General features: G+C 39.2%; 1 protein-coding gene across 1 annotated transcript; it reads left to right on the top strand.

Moving 5' to 3' along the window:
- The first annotated feature begins 30 nt into the window (after positions 1 to 30).
- Positions 31 to 13,216, top strand: umad1 (UBAP1-MVB12-associated (UMA) domain containing 1). The gene is made up of 4 exons (XM_039605965.1): positions 31 to 160; positions 2,948 to 3,036; positions 8,006 to 8,091; positions 11,248 to 13,216. The coding sequence occupies exons 2-4, from the start codon at positions 2,955 to 2,957 to the stop codon at positions 11,521 to 11,523; spliced, it is 444 nt and encodes a 147-aa protein (XP_039461899.1). The 5' UTR covers positions 31 to 160; positions 2,948 to 2,954; the 3' UTR covers positions 11,524 to 13,216.
- The last annotated feature ends 1,352 nt before the right edge of the window (positions 13,217 to 14,568 follow it).

The following is a 14,568-nucleotide window of genomic DNA, read 5'->3' as shown; positions in this document are numbered from 1 at the left end:
CAAAACAAGCGCCTCTCATTTTTCCAAGCCATATCCGTTGTGCTCTAACATTTTCTTCCGCGGAAACGACAACGAACCATTCCGCTACTTATTGCTGACAGCACGAATTTTACAAAAAAAGAACACTGATAATTTCTACGTGGACAAGGACCGCATTAAGGTAAGTGAAATCACCGTCATAATAACTCGGGTGATCCTAAAGGGCGAAAATATGGTAGAATATTCTGATATTTTTTGTAATGCTGTGAACGAAGGTAACACGAACAGGAACTAAACGAGTGGCACCAATAACTGGAAGTAAACACTAAAGAAACATGAACTGACTTTATTAAGGCTTTCTGAATTCGACAAGTAACGATAGTAAGAGTGCCATTTTCATTTTCTATAGAGCCATGGCTGTTGTTCGGGCTCTCAAAACCCGACCGAAGGAAAGACAGTGACTAGCGTCACTTTAAAAGAAATGTGTCATTTATAAGTTGTGATACATTTCTACATTCAGATGCCCATGAAAACTTTAAATACGCCCGTTTGTTTAAAGTGATTCAACGTCCTTCGCCTTTGCTTTTTCTTTGACTAAATTAGGTGTAGAACGGATTTGACGTTTATCGTCGATTTTCAGATCAAAGAAGTTTCAACAAGGAAGGACGTTCTGTGAACGTTTTTTAGCGAAACTCCACTGTTGACCATATCAGGCAATAGTCCTGTAGAGCACCGAGACTGTAAATATGTAGTGAGATCTCAGCAGAATACACATTTCACAAGTCGTTAGCAGACTTCTCTGAAGTTAAAGAGATGTGTCATTCAAAATGGGATTCCACACATTGGAGATGATATACCGAATGAAATATACTGTGGTTCACTACGCATAATGTATTTTTATTTTTGTGGTTCCAATACAATGACTTAAAAAAAATAAACCAAAACAATGGGCCAAAGATGGTATCCAGAACCGAAATACGTTACCTGCACTCACTCTAAAGCATAAAATAATTTCTTAATATATTTGTTTAATATTTTCCTGTTTGCTTCTCTAACTGTTTGCTGCAGTTCCATCAAAATCAGCATAAACTTTGAATAAATGCAAGTGCAATATTTCTGTAATTTCTATTAATGAATTTATTTGTCACTAACAGATATTCACAGCACTGATCACATGAAATGTCAGCCTATAATAGTTATGGTGTAACAACACAGTCGTTTATTAGCACAGTGTAGCTGCTTAAGTCAAAGAATGGACGTTGACAAATTATATATATTATATAAAGGTGGGTAGAAAGATATATTCTGTGTCACAGAACAACATATATATATATGTATGTGTGTATATATATATATATATGTGTATATATATATATATATATATATATATATGTGTGTATATATATATGTATATGTGTGTGTATATATGTATATGTGTGTGTATATATGTATATGTGTGTGTATATATATATATGTGTGTGTATATATATATATATATATATATATATATATATATATATATATGTGTGTGTGTGTGTGTGTGTGTGTGTGTGTGTGTGTGTGTGTGTGTGTGTATATATATATATATATATATATATATATATATATATATATACATATATATATGTCTTTATGAGGAAGTATTTTTAGATGACTTGCTGAGGGACTCATTTCTATCTCGTGTTCTTCCTGTCACGTGGCTCCTTGAGATCCTCTGTAAACAGTGACATACCTGGTATGTGTGGGATACATAGTCAGACCTCTTGCATAGCAGACCATTTGACTTCATAGTAGAAAAAAAAGAACAATATTGGTTGCATTCCAAAAAGAATGGATCCTGCTTTTTGGATCAGAGCCAGTTTTAAATCCTCCTGTGTTGGAGTGGACAGCTACAAGTAACAGGTACAGCCTAAAAGGTAGATCAACTGAAGGTTTTCAGTTTGAATCCAGTTTCAGAGGCTAAATGAAAAAGAAAAATTGTGTTTCTTAACGTTGGAATGGGTGGTCACAGGTTGGTGTGACAGCAGAGGATGCTGGGTATAGATTGAGATGGAGGCAGATGATCTGTTGTTGCAATCCCTAAAAGAGGGAGCAGCCAAAAGAAGAAGATGACCATTAAACTGGGATGAGAAATGATTTTTTTACAAGTGCAAATAGTGTACTGTGTAGTGCTAATTGTTTGCTGGAATTCATAGGTGCCAACAGAGAAACATTTATCTTTAAACAAATATTAAGGATTCTGTGCTGCTGCTCTCACACTGGTAAAAGTCACAGATAGATACACCTCCAGGACTGCTGCAAAACACACAAAGTAAGGAACACATGACAGAATCATCAACTTGTTAAATTAGCAGCACCAAAAATAGTTAAATTTAACCAGTTTTCCCTTAAAATTTTACCCTTGTTGTTCTGAAGGTAATGCCTGTGAAGTCACATGTTGGAATTCCAGACCTGGCACATAGAAACATATTTTGAGGGTGTGCTGGGAGACTCTTTTTCTAGACTAAAAATTGATACACTACCCGACTGTGGTAGAAGTGGTAGAACTTACAGATTTAAATGTCTAGTTGCAAATTCAGTGATTTCAAACAAATAAAAAGGGGGAAACTGTCTCCTCAGTTAACTGAGTTATTCAAAGTCATGGATATATTTTTTCATGGCATTATTAGATTTATCACTTATATTTGCATACCACACAAGAAACTAAAACACAATCCTAAAACTTTTCTCAGGTTATGTAAAAACCTGAGAACATTCCTAAGGGTTCCCTGAAGTTTCTACAAAACTAACCTTCAGATAACAGAAATATCCCAGCAAATGGCAACCTTAGCCCTGAAGGTTACTGTTTCTCTTTACTGACATTTGAACTTTGAGTGAATCAGTCTGTTGTTACACTTTCTCGACAGTAAGCATGATAAAATGAATGAATGCGAAAATTAGAATGTTTGCTTTTGTTTTTTTTACACAGGATTATCATGTGGAGCTTGTTTGGACTGCGTAAGGACTCAAAGAAGTCAACCCCAGACAAGGAAGTAGATGGAGGATTTGTTATTGTTGGTAAGGAACATGTTAAAATGAAACTATATATAAAGCTGAAGTTTACAAGTAGTTTGACCTGTGTAATTTTTAAGAGTTGTTCCTAGCAATGCATGGTTATCTGCATATTCGCATACAGGTATGCACCTCTGACAGGAAGCACTGTAATGTAAAAATGAACTCACAACTCCAGAATGTTGTTGTAGTTGTGTGTTTTGTTCCTTTCAACCATCCTCATACCCTGTAGCATGTACTGCATGACAAAGGACCAGTGGTGTTGTGCATTGCTCTTATGTAGAGCCTACACACAGTTTTACTGACTGGTGTCTGGATGTTGCAGCCCAGGGGTTTCAAACTTAAATGAGCTGTGAGCCACTGCTGGCACTGTCACCTCGTGTAAGGGTCACTGTTCAAGTGGTACAAAAAGCAAACAAACAAGAAAACACCCACAAATATTTCCAAAAATGGAGTTTTGTTTGTTTTTTAAATTTTAAATATTGTATAACAAGACAAAACTGCAAATGTGAACGCAGATTTTTTTTCTCACTCTTAACTAACTGAAGCCTTTCACTGAACTACCCAATAAACACATTGGTCCTCTCTTTCTGACACGTGGCAGCCCTTCTGCTATCATTTTGTTCATATTTAACAAAATAAAAATGCAGACATAAGTGTACACATTAGTTTTTGACTCTCTCACTGAACGAACACAGCCAATCCCTCAGCATGTTTGTACTCTCTGCTCATATTGCCTTCATATTAAATAATGTTTTGCTTTTTAAAGAACCTACTTTAACATTGCACTCAACAACAAACAAATCCTCCCTAACAAAACAAGTCACTGCAAGGGCCAAATTGCGTTATATTTCTTCATGTCAGTATACAAGTAGGGATGACCTGGGCCGCAAGTGGCCCCCGGGCCGTGAGTTTGAGACCCCTGTTGTAGCCGTTTACTGTCACCAGTGAACAGTGTTAAAAAGAGTAGCCTCACAGACAAATGGAACAACTGAACTGCGGGGTACACTCCCTTGTGCTATTGTTCCTTCAGCCACCTGCAGAGAAAACTGAAGTTATAATATAAAAAAATCTGTCAGTGCAGCCACTGTCTCTGCATCTCATTCTGATTTTTAAAAATCTTTTTTTTCCAAACTTCTGTACTTGATGTTGAACATATCTTGAGGCACTGTGTGTCTCGTCTACGCAGAAGTGCTGCGGACCAACAGAATTTCCATTCAACATCCCAGCCAGTCTCTAACCCAGTCTTGATTAGGCTGGCTGTGCTTAACAAAGAATGCTAGCTAACAAGACCTTCATCTTTCATGATTTCTTCTCCTCCTGGGACTTGGATATTCTATTCATACTAAAACTTTGCTTAATTCTTGTGAATTAAGCCTATTCTCTGAGCTTGTCCACCCTGTCATTTTTAATCGGTAACTGGTCATGATGGAGGTCTAACATCTGTTTTTAAAAACAGATTGTAAAGCTGGCAGCTTCCATCTAATATTTATAGCCTCTGTGAGCTGTCACTCACCTGTCTTTCTACAGGGACTGTTCCAACTGATTTTAAAAGTGCCACAGTATAGCCGTCTCAAAGAAAAGAATCTTGATTGCACAGTTCTTTTGAATTTTAGATAGATCTCTAAATTGCCCTTTCTCTCTAAGGTGCAATAGAAAGTTATCTATGACTAGGTTTAGGCTTTTCTGAAAGCTAATAGTGTCACATTTCAGTCTGATTTCAAACCACATCACAGCACAGCATAAGCACTTTTAAAAGTTTTTAATGGTCATTTATTAATTGCCGACTCAGGCGATTCTCACGCTTTTAGACCTAAGTGCTGATACAGTTATCCTAATCTCTAGACTAGAGAGCTGTGTTGAGTCACTGCTTTTGATGGTTTAGATGTTATTTAACAGGCAGAAGGTTTCTGTCAGGTTAATTGACTTTTCTTCAACACCTGCTCCCCTCACTTGTGGGATCCCCCAAGGATCCATTCTTAAGACCAATACTCTTTTTAACTCTTAATACTCCATTAGTAAAAAAAAAATGAGAAAAACAGAAGTGGTACCTTTTAGACTTCCTGACCCTCACTCCTCTTTTAAATGTCATCCCCTGTTGATCAGTAGACCCACAAACCCCCTATATAGAAAGTTGATTCCAGCTGTCTCATTAAAAAGTCGAATCCCTGATCCTATTATCCTTACCCAGATAATGCAGGTTTCTGGAGTCAATGTGGCTGAGGCCACTTGCTCAGCCTGACTCCCTTGATGTCCAAGTGTCTTCCCTGCTTGGCCTGATATGAACAAACCTGAGTAGCCTTGCAGGTCAGGTGTTATAAGTAACATCTGTTATTGCAGCTCCCATGTCGATTGTGGCACTTGTTAATCTGGGTTGGTTTTAGAGGCCTATACAACAGGCCTCAAGGGAAAATATTACTTGGAAAGGCTCGAGCAGCGTATTTGAGCTATTTGGACTAATATAGATTAATACTTTCTACCTTTATTGTTTCACAAAGGGTCAAAAAGGGAATGTCAACAGTTTAGACTTTAATTGCAGAGGATTTTATTAAAGGAGCTGGACAGGAGCAATAAAAAAAAAACATTTGAAAAAATAATCAAATCACTTAAATTCTATTAATTTAATTAACTCACTTTAAGCTTATACATATTTTGTTCTTATCTTTGAGGGGAGAGAGGTTGGTGGTGTGGTGGCCACTTCCAGCACTGAAGCTGCAACTTCCACTTAGAAAACAATGGAAGTTCAAATCCTTCTCAGAATTATAATCCATCCCTGATGATGATCATAATGATGAAATAGGGCCAAATACAATCTGTGTGTCCACCGTGGACAAACTCCCCTTGGCGCCTTTGTTGGAATCTCCAATGGTAAACTTCTGGAATCCAATCCTTTGAACTGCTCATCTCGCAGGGCTCCGGAGACTGACGCACAACGCCTCCAGGCATCCCAGTTTATACTTGTCATGCGCCCCACTCGCCCCACCCATCTCTTTCTCTCTCTCTAACCCATCAGTTGTTTACATAAGATTCACTAATCTTCAGCCCCACCTTATCTCTCTCTCCATCTCTCTCTGTTAACATGGAACATTTAATTACATTTGATCATTCAGTAACATATCAATAAGCTTTACTTCACATTTCATTCAGTTCAGATTTTATTAGCACGTTCTTTAGCAAACTCCCTTTATGTCTAAATACTTTAAAAATCTGTGTTTGTTAATCACAATTTACTCAATACAATATACTGAATACAATCCCCTTTCACTAAATCATACACTTTAAAAGTCAGACATTCAGAGATCAGAGTGTAGTGTCCTGTATGTGCTCTCATTCACTCTCTTTCTCTCTCTCTCTCTCTCTCTCAAACACACACACACACACACACACACAGTCACTCTCACTCTCACATCTCTCATTGCTGTTTCTACACAGGCTGTCAGTTAGGCCTAAGTTAGGCCTGTCTCGAAAAATCATTATTTTATTTCTTACTTTTATTCTTATTCATCATTTTAGCCAAACCCAAACATCTTTCTATTTAACTGATTATGTGCTGATCAGTACTGAGCATTATTAACTATCAGCAAATTTACATATGAATCTTAATTCTGTGTTTAACCCTTCCAACATTTAACACTGTTTTTCTTGTTCCAAAATATAATGATGGGTTGGCCACACAGTTCTTATCATCTCAAACTCAGACATGAGTAAAAAGGGCTGATGATGGATCATGTCTATACACACAAAATCTAGACAACTAGAATAGACATTTCCACTACTCAGACTACATTTCTCTACTAAAATATTGATCAGACTTGTATTTTTTATTTGTCTTTGATTACGAATAATCATGATCTGCTTAGCTCTGTTTTAGCACTCTGACCACTTTCATCACATTTCTATCGCCTCGGCTTTGATAGTAAGGGCGGCCAGGGGGATTTCAGTCTTTTCCAAAGTTGGCCCTTTGGAAAATTCTAAAACCTGGGGGTGATTTTTGTCAGCAGCTTCACATTTGATAAACAAAGAAATGATGCTGTTAGTGCCAGTTTCTCCCAGCTAAGGATCCAGATTCAGATGACATATACCAATTAGTTACACTGCATGAATGTCTTAAAGACAAAGAGAGGATGACTTCTAATTTCATCCTTATAAATTCAGATAAAACTGAGGTTATTGTACTTAGACATAAAAATCTCAAAAACACAGTGTCTAACCAGGTATTGCATTGCCTTGGCTTCTAGTAACACTATGAGACATCTTGGAGTTGTTTTTGACCAGGATAAGTCCTTTAATTTGCTTATTAAACAAATTTGTAGGATTGCTTTCTTCCATTTGCACAATATCAACCTGTTCATGCATTTTTACCTCTTGTTTGGACTATAAGGACTACTCTCCTTATAAACTCTCTGAGCAACCTTTAGTTAAATTGAAATGATGAAGAGCACTGACAATGACTAGACACAGAGGCCATATTTGTCTCATTTTGGCTTCTCTTTATTGTAGTTTTTTGAAGATTGGTGGATCTCTGTCTAGCTTTACTTTTCTGTGATGGTCTTTTTGTACCCAATCATGTTACTGACCTGTAGAGAGTATGCTATACACTGGTCTCCCAGTTTTGCCAACTTTTATGACTTCTTGCTGCCATCAAATTCTGAATTCCCTTATTTGTTATCTCAAAATCAGAGGTCAAGTTTTCTGTAAATCTTCTGAAAGCGTTACCTCAAGAATGAGGCAATGTATGATTTAATTTTTTAATTTATTTATTTATTTGTTTGTTTTATAATTGATACCATAGCTGTTAATTGTGTTTGCTGATTATGATGTTTCATGTTCACATGCATCTTGAAAATGAGGTAAATAAATATTTGTTAATGAATAGAATATGATTTCTTTTTTTGGTGAGAAGCCTCGTTTCTTCTTGTTTCATCAGTATTTGTTTCTAGTAAACATTTAGCTGTCTGTCCTGTTTGATCTCCAGCCGAGACAGTTGAAGAACAGAGGCAGAAGCTGCAAACCATGAACGTCACACAGCCCTCAACAAATGTCATAGTGCAACCATCAAAGGTGAGCAGCATGCCACAATCACTCTTCATGTTCTTTAACACTGAGCTTAAGCAGAAGCCTCATCGCTCGCCTTCTGATCATTTCACATTTACTTCCCAAGCCTCACTACTTTAACATTGACTACTTCATGTCTAATTCGGCACTTTGCTTTAGACGCTAATTATATTTGTAACTGCATGTTTGTGAATTACTGTTTGCGCCATTTGCCCCATTGTCACACTGTGCAGAAAACTGTGAGATGCAGCTATTCAGAGCCTGCACATTAACACAAGTGTCTGACCCAACCCAGTAATCTAAATCTTATCCAGCAGAATAAGACATGAATTGAACTTCAGGGCAGAATTCACTCTCTCTCTCTAGATATTCTTTTTCTGTATGACCAAAAGTTATCCAAAAAAAGAATTTCTGAAAAATGAGAGGATGGGGAGTCTCTTTTTTCTGTGTTAATTTTAATTTTACTGAACTGAACTTTGTTAGATTTGTATTGTTGATTGTCATTTATGCTTAGAAATATTTACTCATATATGCTTAGAAGTATATAATCATTTGTAGATTGAAAGAATGTCTCATCCTAGGAGGTCTGTAACAACTCTGTGTAGCATGAAGAGGGGAGTGCGTTCACTCCTCTTCAGAGTGTTCTGGCATAGATCACACACCTCCTAGGAGAGGTCGTATCTTCTCTTGCTGATATATGGTATAACAAACACACGTATATCTGTTTGAGTCTAAGAGCCTTTTGTTTAGATGGACGGCTCTGGGGAGTCTTCCTGGGGTCACAGTTTGACCCCCACACACAGATACACACACACACACACACACACACACACAAGGTATTCTTTGTTCACATGTATACCTATATAAGAGGTCATATGTTAATGAACCTATGCATATTCATGTAACCACAATAAAAGATAAGATAAGATAAGATAACCTTTATTAGTCCCACACGTGGGAAATTTGTTTTGTCACAGCAGGAAGTGGACAGTGCAAAAGTTATGAAGCACAAATTAGAATAAAATAAAATAAGAATAAATACAGTACACAACTGTACAGAATAGAATAAAATACTATATACAGTAGAATAAAATAGAATAAAATATACAATAAGATAAAAATAGAATACAAATGCTATATACAACTGAGTAAAAGATACAACGATGCCAGAAAAGATTATTGCACATTAGTCTTATTGCACATGTGTGGATGTGTGTGTTTGATCAGCTGCAAAAGTCTTTATTGTGGAGTCTGACAGCAGTGGGGAGGAAAGACCTGCGAAATCTCTCCGTCCCACACCGTGGGTGCCGCAGTCTCCCACTGAAGGAGCTGCTCAGTGCTGTCACAGTCTCATGCATGGGGTGGGAGATGTTGTCCAACAGGGATGACAGCTTAGCCGCCATTCTCCTGTCACTCACCACCTCCACTGGGTCCAGAGGGCATCCTAGAACAGAGCTGGCCCTTCGGATCAGCCTGTTCAGTCTCTTCCTGTCCCCAGCAGAGATGCTGCCTCCCCAGCAGACCACACCATAAAAGATGGCTGAGGCCACCACAGAGTCATAGAAGGTCTTCAGGAGTGGGCCCTCCACTCCAAACGACCTGAGTCTCCGCAGCAGGTACAGCCTGCTCTGCCCTTTCCTGTAGAAGGCGTCTGAGTTATGAGTCCAGTCCAGTTTGCTGTTCAGATGAACACCAAGGTACCTGTAGCTGTCCACAGCCTCGATGTCCATACCTTGGATGTTCAGTGGTTGCAGTGGAGGATGTTTGTGCCTGCGGAAGTCTACCACCAGCTCCTTGGTTTTACTGGCATTGATCTGGAGGTAGTTCAGCTGGCACCAGTCCACAAAGTCCTGAGTCAGTCCTCTGTACTCCTTGTCGTCCCCATCAGTGATGAGGCCGACTATTGCAGAGTCATCAGAGAACTTCTGCAGGAAGCACTGGGTGGAGTTGTGGGAGAAGTCTGCAGTGTAGATGGTGAAGAGGAACGGAGCCAGAACCGCTCCCTGTGGGGCCCCCTGCACTGCAGACGACCCTGTCCGACACACAGCCCTGAGTCCTCACATACTGTGGTCAGTCGGTGAGGTAGTCCAGAATCCAGGTAGTGAGGTGATGGTCCACTCCAGAGTTCTCCAGCTTGTCCTTCAGAACCGAGGGAAGAATAGTGTTGAAGGCACTGGAGAAATCAAAGAACATGATTCTCACAGTGCTCCCAGCGGTCTCCAGGTGAGCGAGGGAACGATGTAGGAGGTGAATGATGGCATCATCCGCTCCAATGCCAGGCTGGTAGGCAAACTGAAGTGGGTCCAGTGATGAGCTCACAAGGCGCGAAGCTGAGCCAGGACCAACCGCTCCAGGGTCTTCATCAGGTGGGATGTCAGAGCCACCGGCCTGTAGCTGTTGAGGTCCTTGGGCGTGAAGTCTTTGGCACTGGTACAACACAGGAGGTTTTCCAGAGCTGTGGGACTCTTCCCAGCCTCAGGCTCAGGTTGAAGAGGTGCTCCATCACCCCACACAGTTGGTCCGCGCAGGACCTGACGACCCTCGAGCTGATGCCATCTGGACCCGCTGCCTTCTTGCCATTAATCCTCCTCAGTTCCCTCCTAACCTGGGTGGTTGAGAGAGACAGGCTGGAGCCTTGTGTTGAGTGTGTATTGGATGCTGTTGTTGGGGGTGGGGAGGAATGAGCAGGGTGAATAGAGGAGGTGTGAAGTGTCTGAGGTGTCAGAGGTGGAACAGCAGCAGTGGGGGTGGGTGAGTCTGCAGCCGATGTTGGAGACTGCCTCATGGCTGAATCAAATCTGTTGAAGAAATGATTCAGTTCATTTGCCCACCTCACATCCCTCCCAGGCAGAGAGTTCTGATGTTTGTGGCCTGAGATGGTTCTGAGGCGGTTAAAAGAGCAGTGTTACGGGAGAGCGGACGAGAGCAACTGGGGTCAAGCGAAGGAACGGCGCCTGTCCAGTTCTCTCCCGTGCACGTGAAACATAAAGAATGTTGCCTACTCGTGTCTTGCTTGCTGTGTAATTACATTGTCTTCAACGTTCCAGCGAATAGGTTTAAGCTACAAACCTATCAAACTTTGAGTGCAATCTTGCTAAATGTTGCACAAAACTGGTTTCAACATTGTACACTCACAAGGAACATCTCTCCTTTTGTTCATAGTCATCCTGCTCAACTCCAGATCCGAAGTATGACACAAAGCTCTCGGCAACTTCACACAACATGGGGACAACGGTGAGACCTCTAGCAGTGGAAGCACATTCAACTCTTCCAGATCTCCTCGGGGATGTCCCCTTCACTTTGGCTCCTCATGTCCTGGCCATGCAGGCAGGATTCCCCCTCATCCCTGATATATTGCTGTCCCGGGACATAAATTATAATCTAGCCAGGTTTCAATACGACTTCACTTTAGAGAATTCTATTCTTCACAACGCCTAGTCTCTTTGAACTGCAATATTCCATAGTTCACACTATGGGGAACAGAGCTGGTAGGCTGCCATAGCTGACTTTATAACATATTGAAAAGAACAAATCAAACCTCATCTAAATGACTGAAAATTAAATTAATTTAAATGTAGGGCTACTGAAATATAATGAAGTATGGTCAAATTGTACTGTTGATCCCAAAAAGGTCACAGTTTTATAGGAAATGAAAGGCTTTCTTAAACTCTGTGTGTTACTCATGGTGTGAATGCTAACTGGCAAGCTGCTTAATTTAAACGCAGACACACAGTTTAGGATGTGATTGCCTAAAACATAGTAAAACATTTTTTCAAGTTACAATCTGTAGATATAATGAAGTATAGCGTTACTGTGATTAGCAAAATGAAAATTCCAGGTTATTGCAACTCTGACCCCATTGTTGGCGCTTCAGTTATCCTTTTGATCAGTTAAGATCATGTTTTTGTCACTTCCATGTAGCTGTTTCCAGCCCCACGGGCTAAGGCCCAGCCAGCGGCCACTCCCCGGGCCTGGCTTCAGGGTGAGAGCCCAGTAACCTCTCCCCCCAAGTGCAGACTTGTTCCTTGGTTTCTTTGCTAAGACAGCAAAGAAACATCCTGAGCATCCATTACCAGGCCACCTGCTCGCTGGGGCTCAACACAGATTCCTTAAAAATCAGAGCAACCACAATTTTTGAGAAACCACCAATCTCTCATAAAACAGACTGCTGCTGTCTACAACAAACAGAAGTGCAGCAGACAGCTGCGTCCCATTCACGGTTGATGTAGATCGATAGCTACATACTAAGCATCTTTAGCCTGGATTCCACTGCAATGGAAATAGAATGGCTGCTGTTAATGTGAATGTTCGCACCATCTTGTATGTGCAGAGCTCCTGCACAACTGCCTGACAATATGTGACAGGCTAAGTGAGGACTGACAGTCTGTAAAGATCGAGATGCACTCTGGATTCAGGTCTCAGTGTATCTGCTCTGAGACCTAAATCCACTGTTACTGGTTCCTTGAACCTTGAACCTTGAACCTACTGTGCCATAAAAGGCCAATTTCTGCCTTGGTGTCGTCCAAGAACTATCCCTTATTTTGACAAAGAACTGAATGCTACATAGTAACAGAATCTACATCACTGGTAAATTTACATCCCCATAACAACTGATGTCATTGATTCCAGCTTAGTGTTCAGCAACTCTGTGGTTCCAGGCCAGTGCCAGCTGCGTGGTGTGTTTTCTGGCACTGGATCCAGCCTTTAATATCCAGTTAAGTAAATTATCTGTGGATATGTCCAGAACTGCCTTCTTGCTTCACAAGATTAATGTCCCTATTTTTCCTAATCACCATTTTTAACATTTCAAGTGTTGTTGTTGTTGTTGTTGTTGTTGTTGTTGTTGTTTTTTGAGTGTTTTTGCACATCTGCATGGTGGCCCCAGTTACAAAAATGGTCTAAGTTATAAATTCGATTTTCCCTCCAAGAGAAGGTGGCTCATTTTTGTATTTGTCTGTTTGCCAACAATTCAAACAGTATGAAATGTAAACCCTCGTCATGTGAGGATGTTGTATGGAGGACCACAAGAGCCACGCGCATCGAAATAAAAATTTCTGTGCTTTAATAATGAATTGTAGAATAAATTCTGCAATTGTAAATTCATTTTTGAATTCCAATTTAATAAACTGCATTTCAAAATCCTTTTTCCAATTGCATTTCAAAATCCTTTTTCCAATTGCACTTTAATAAACTGCATTTCAAAATCCTTTTTCCAATTGCACTTTAATAAACTGCATTTTAAAATCCTTTTTTCAGTTGCACTTTAATAAACTGCAGTTCAAAATCCTTTTTCCACTTGCAATTTAATAAACTGCAGTTCAAAATCCTTTTTCCACTTGCAATTTAATAAACTGCAGTTCAAAATCCATTTCCCTTTCCTGTTCGCTCCGGGATTAGGTGCTGGATTAGCTGCTGGATTAGCTCTTCGATTAACAACTTGCTGGAGGCTATTCAAACTAGAAAAATTTGCATTTCCTGCGAAAATGCTGTGTGGATGCTTTAAAGCTGAAGCTGTCTGCTGAAACTAGCTGAAAAAGCTGAAAAGTTGCAGAAATTGTAAAAACTTTGAAGAAGCAAAGGAACTTTGCTAAAATGTAGTAACTTAGCAGAACTGTAATATCTTAGAGGAAACATAATACTTGGCAGAAATACAATAGCATAGCAGAACTTAGCAGAAATATTGTATCTTACCAGAAACATGATAACTTCTCAAAAATACAAGAATTTAGGAGAAATAGTATAAGATAACAGAAAGAATATATTTAGCCAAACATTCTTAAACATTACAGAAATACTATGATTTAGAAAAACAGTACAACATAGCAGAAATGCTGTGATTTACCAGAGACACTGTAATATACTATGAATATTGTAATTTTATATAAATACTATGTTTTAGCAAAAATACTCCAGTTTAGCACAAATATTATAACATAGCAGAAATACTATTCTATAGCAGAAATGCTATATTTAGAAAGAAAAATATAATATAGTAGAAATACTATGATTTAGCAGAAATCTTACAAAATAGCTTAATAACAATGATTTAGAACAGATACTATGATTGAGCAGAATAGTAATAACTTAAGTGAAAATATTGGAAAGGTAAAATGACAAGCTGAATAAAAAGGAACATGGTTAAGTTCGCTGAAAACTAATTTTTGTTCACCTGTGAAAAAACAAAATAAAAATACATTTAGAAAAAAAAACCAAATAAGAACAGCCAACAGATATACACAAAATCAAATATGGATACACAAATCACCAAATACACAGAAAATGAAATATGGATACACAAATGTACAGAGAGAGACACACACAGACAGGGTCTATGCCAGTCAACCAGTCTGAATATATAATATTTTTATCCAACAATGAGATGCTGCCCTAAAAAGGGTCTTTATGTGTGTGTCTTTCTTTCTCTCTCTCTCTCTCTTACACACACACACACACACACACACACACACACAGCAGCATCAGCAA

Source organism: Oreochromis aureus, linkage group 22 (assembly GCF_013358895.1).
Source record: "Oreochromis aureus strain Israel breed Guangdong linkage group 22, ZZ_aureus, whole genome shotgun sequence".
Taxonomy (NCBI): Eukaryota; Metazoa; Chordata; class Actinopteri; order Cichliformes; family Cichlidae; genus Oreochromis; species Oreochromis aureus.
Note: the sequence above shows the minus strand (reverse complement) of the source record. Positions and strands in the feature narration are given on the sequence as shown.